Source organism: Mandrillus leucophaeus, unplaced genomic scaffold (genome assembly GCF_000951045.1).
Source record: "Mandrillus leucophaeus isolate KB7577 unplaced genomic scaffold, Mleu.le_1.0 Scaffold19, whole genome shotgun sequence".
NCBI lineage: Eukaryota > Metazoa > Chordata > Mammalia > Primates > Cercopithecidae > Mandrillus > Mandrillus leucophaeus.
Window position 1 is genome coordinate 633,771 of NW_012101920.1, and position 1,322 is coordinate 635,092.

At 47.2% G+C, this 1,322-nt stretch overlaps 1 protein-coding gene across 1 annotated transcript in view; it reads right to left on the bottom strand.

The window, feature by feature from the left end:
- Nucleotides 1–1,322, bottom strand: part of ATP9A (ATPase, class II, type 9A) — a 141,942-nt gene that overhangs the window by 92,379 nt on the left and 48,241 nt on the right. Inside the window, exon 7 of the mRNA XM_011978174.1 lies at nt 613–697. Within this exon, the coding sequence (XP_011833564.1) occupies nt 613–697 (85 nt within the window). The remainder of the gene's footprint in view (nt 1–612; nt 698–1,322) is intronic.

Consider the following 1,322-nt stretch of genomic DNA (forward strand, 5'->3'; position numbering starts at 1 on the left):
AAAAAAAAAAAAAAAAAAAAGGCCAGGCACAGTGGCTCATGCCTGTAATCCCAGCACTTTAGAAAGCCAAGGCGGGCAGATCACGAGGTCAGGAGATTGAGACCATCCTGGCTAACAGTGAAAACCTGTCTCTACTAAAAATGCAAAAAACTAGCCGGGCATGGTGGCAGGTGCCTGTAGTCCTAGCTACTCAGGAGGCTGAGGCAGGAGAATGGCGTGAACCTGGGACACGCAGCTTGCAGTGAGCTGAGATCGCACCACTGCACTCCAGCCTGGGCGACAGAGCGAGACTCCGTCTCAAAAAAAAAAAACAGAGGACATAGATCCATCTGAAGGACAGAGAAAGAAAAACTGCTTTCAGACGTCAGCACTCATGTGAATTATAGCAAAGCTTGGCTCTAAGTTGTTGGGTCATTCAAGCCGTTCCAAGGTCGGAAGAAAATTCTAGTTGTGTCGACCTTACTGAGAAACAATACGTTGGCTTTCAAGGTGGTGCCTTCTTTACGTCCCCACCCGGCATAAAACTACCTCCTGACAAAGAACTATCAGTACTTCTCAGTCTTCATCCCTTACACACTCCCAGTGACAGGATCCTGTGTGAAGTAAGCTCACTTACTCGGGTAAAAGTTCCCACGAAGTTGTGAATGTCAATATTTGGCTCTTCCGCGTACACATACGATCGAATCTGAAGAAGGTCCTGTTCAACAGAAGTCACATTCGGGAGTCAAAACAAAATCACTTCACAATTCAAGACTTCAGGAGGCATCCACTATTTTTCAAAAGCAACTATATTTCCCACACACAGCAAACAGGCCCTTAAAATTACAGGGAAGGTGGAAACAAGAGGAAAGTCCTCTGTTAAGTAAGTTTAGGAGTCACCGCATACAGTATCTCGAGACACCCTGAGAGACTGTACAGTGAAGACCCTTGTTTCTCTATGTTTACCCAGCACTTTCCAGACTTGATGGGGTGATGCTACACACCTATGAATACCCTGGAAAGTGGCAGATCCTCCTCTGCTAAATTCTGGCTTGCAAGACTTGTCTGTACCATTGAAAATACTCATTCAAGCTAGGCATGGTGGCTAATGCCTGTAATCCCAGCACTTTGGGAGGATGAAGTGGGCGGATCACTTGAGGCCAGGAGTTCGAGACCAGCATGGCCAACATGTTGAAATCCTGTCTCTACTAAAAATACAAAAAAATTAGCTGGGCGTGGTGGCACGTGCCTGTAATTGCAGCTACTCGGGAGGCTGAGGCAGGAGAATCGCTTGAACCCGGGAGGCGGAAGTTGCAGTGAGCTGAAATCGCGCCACTGCACTC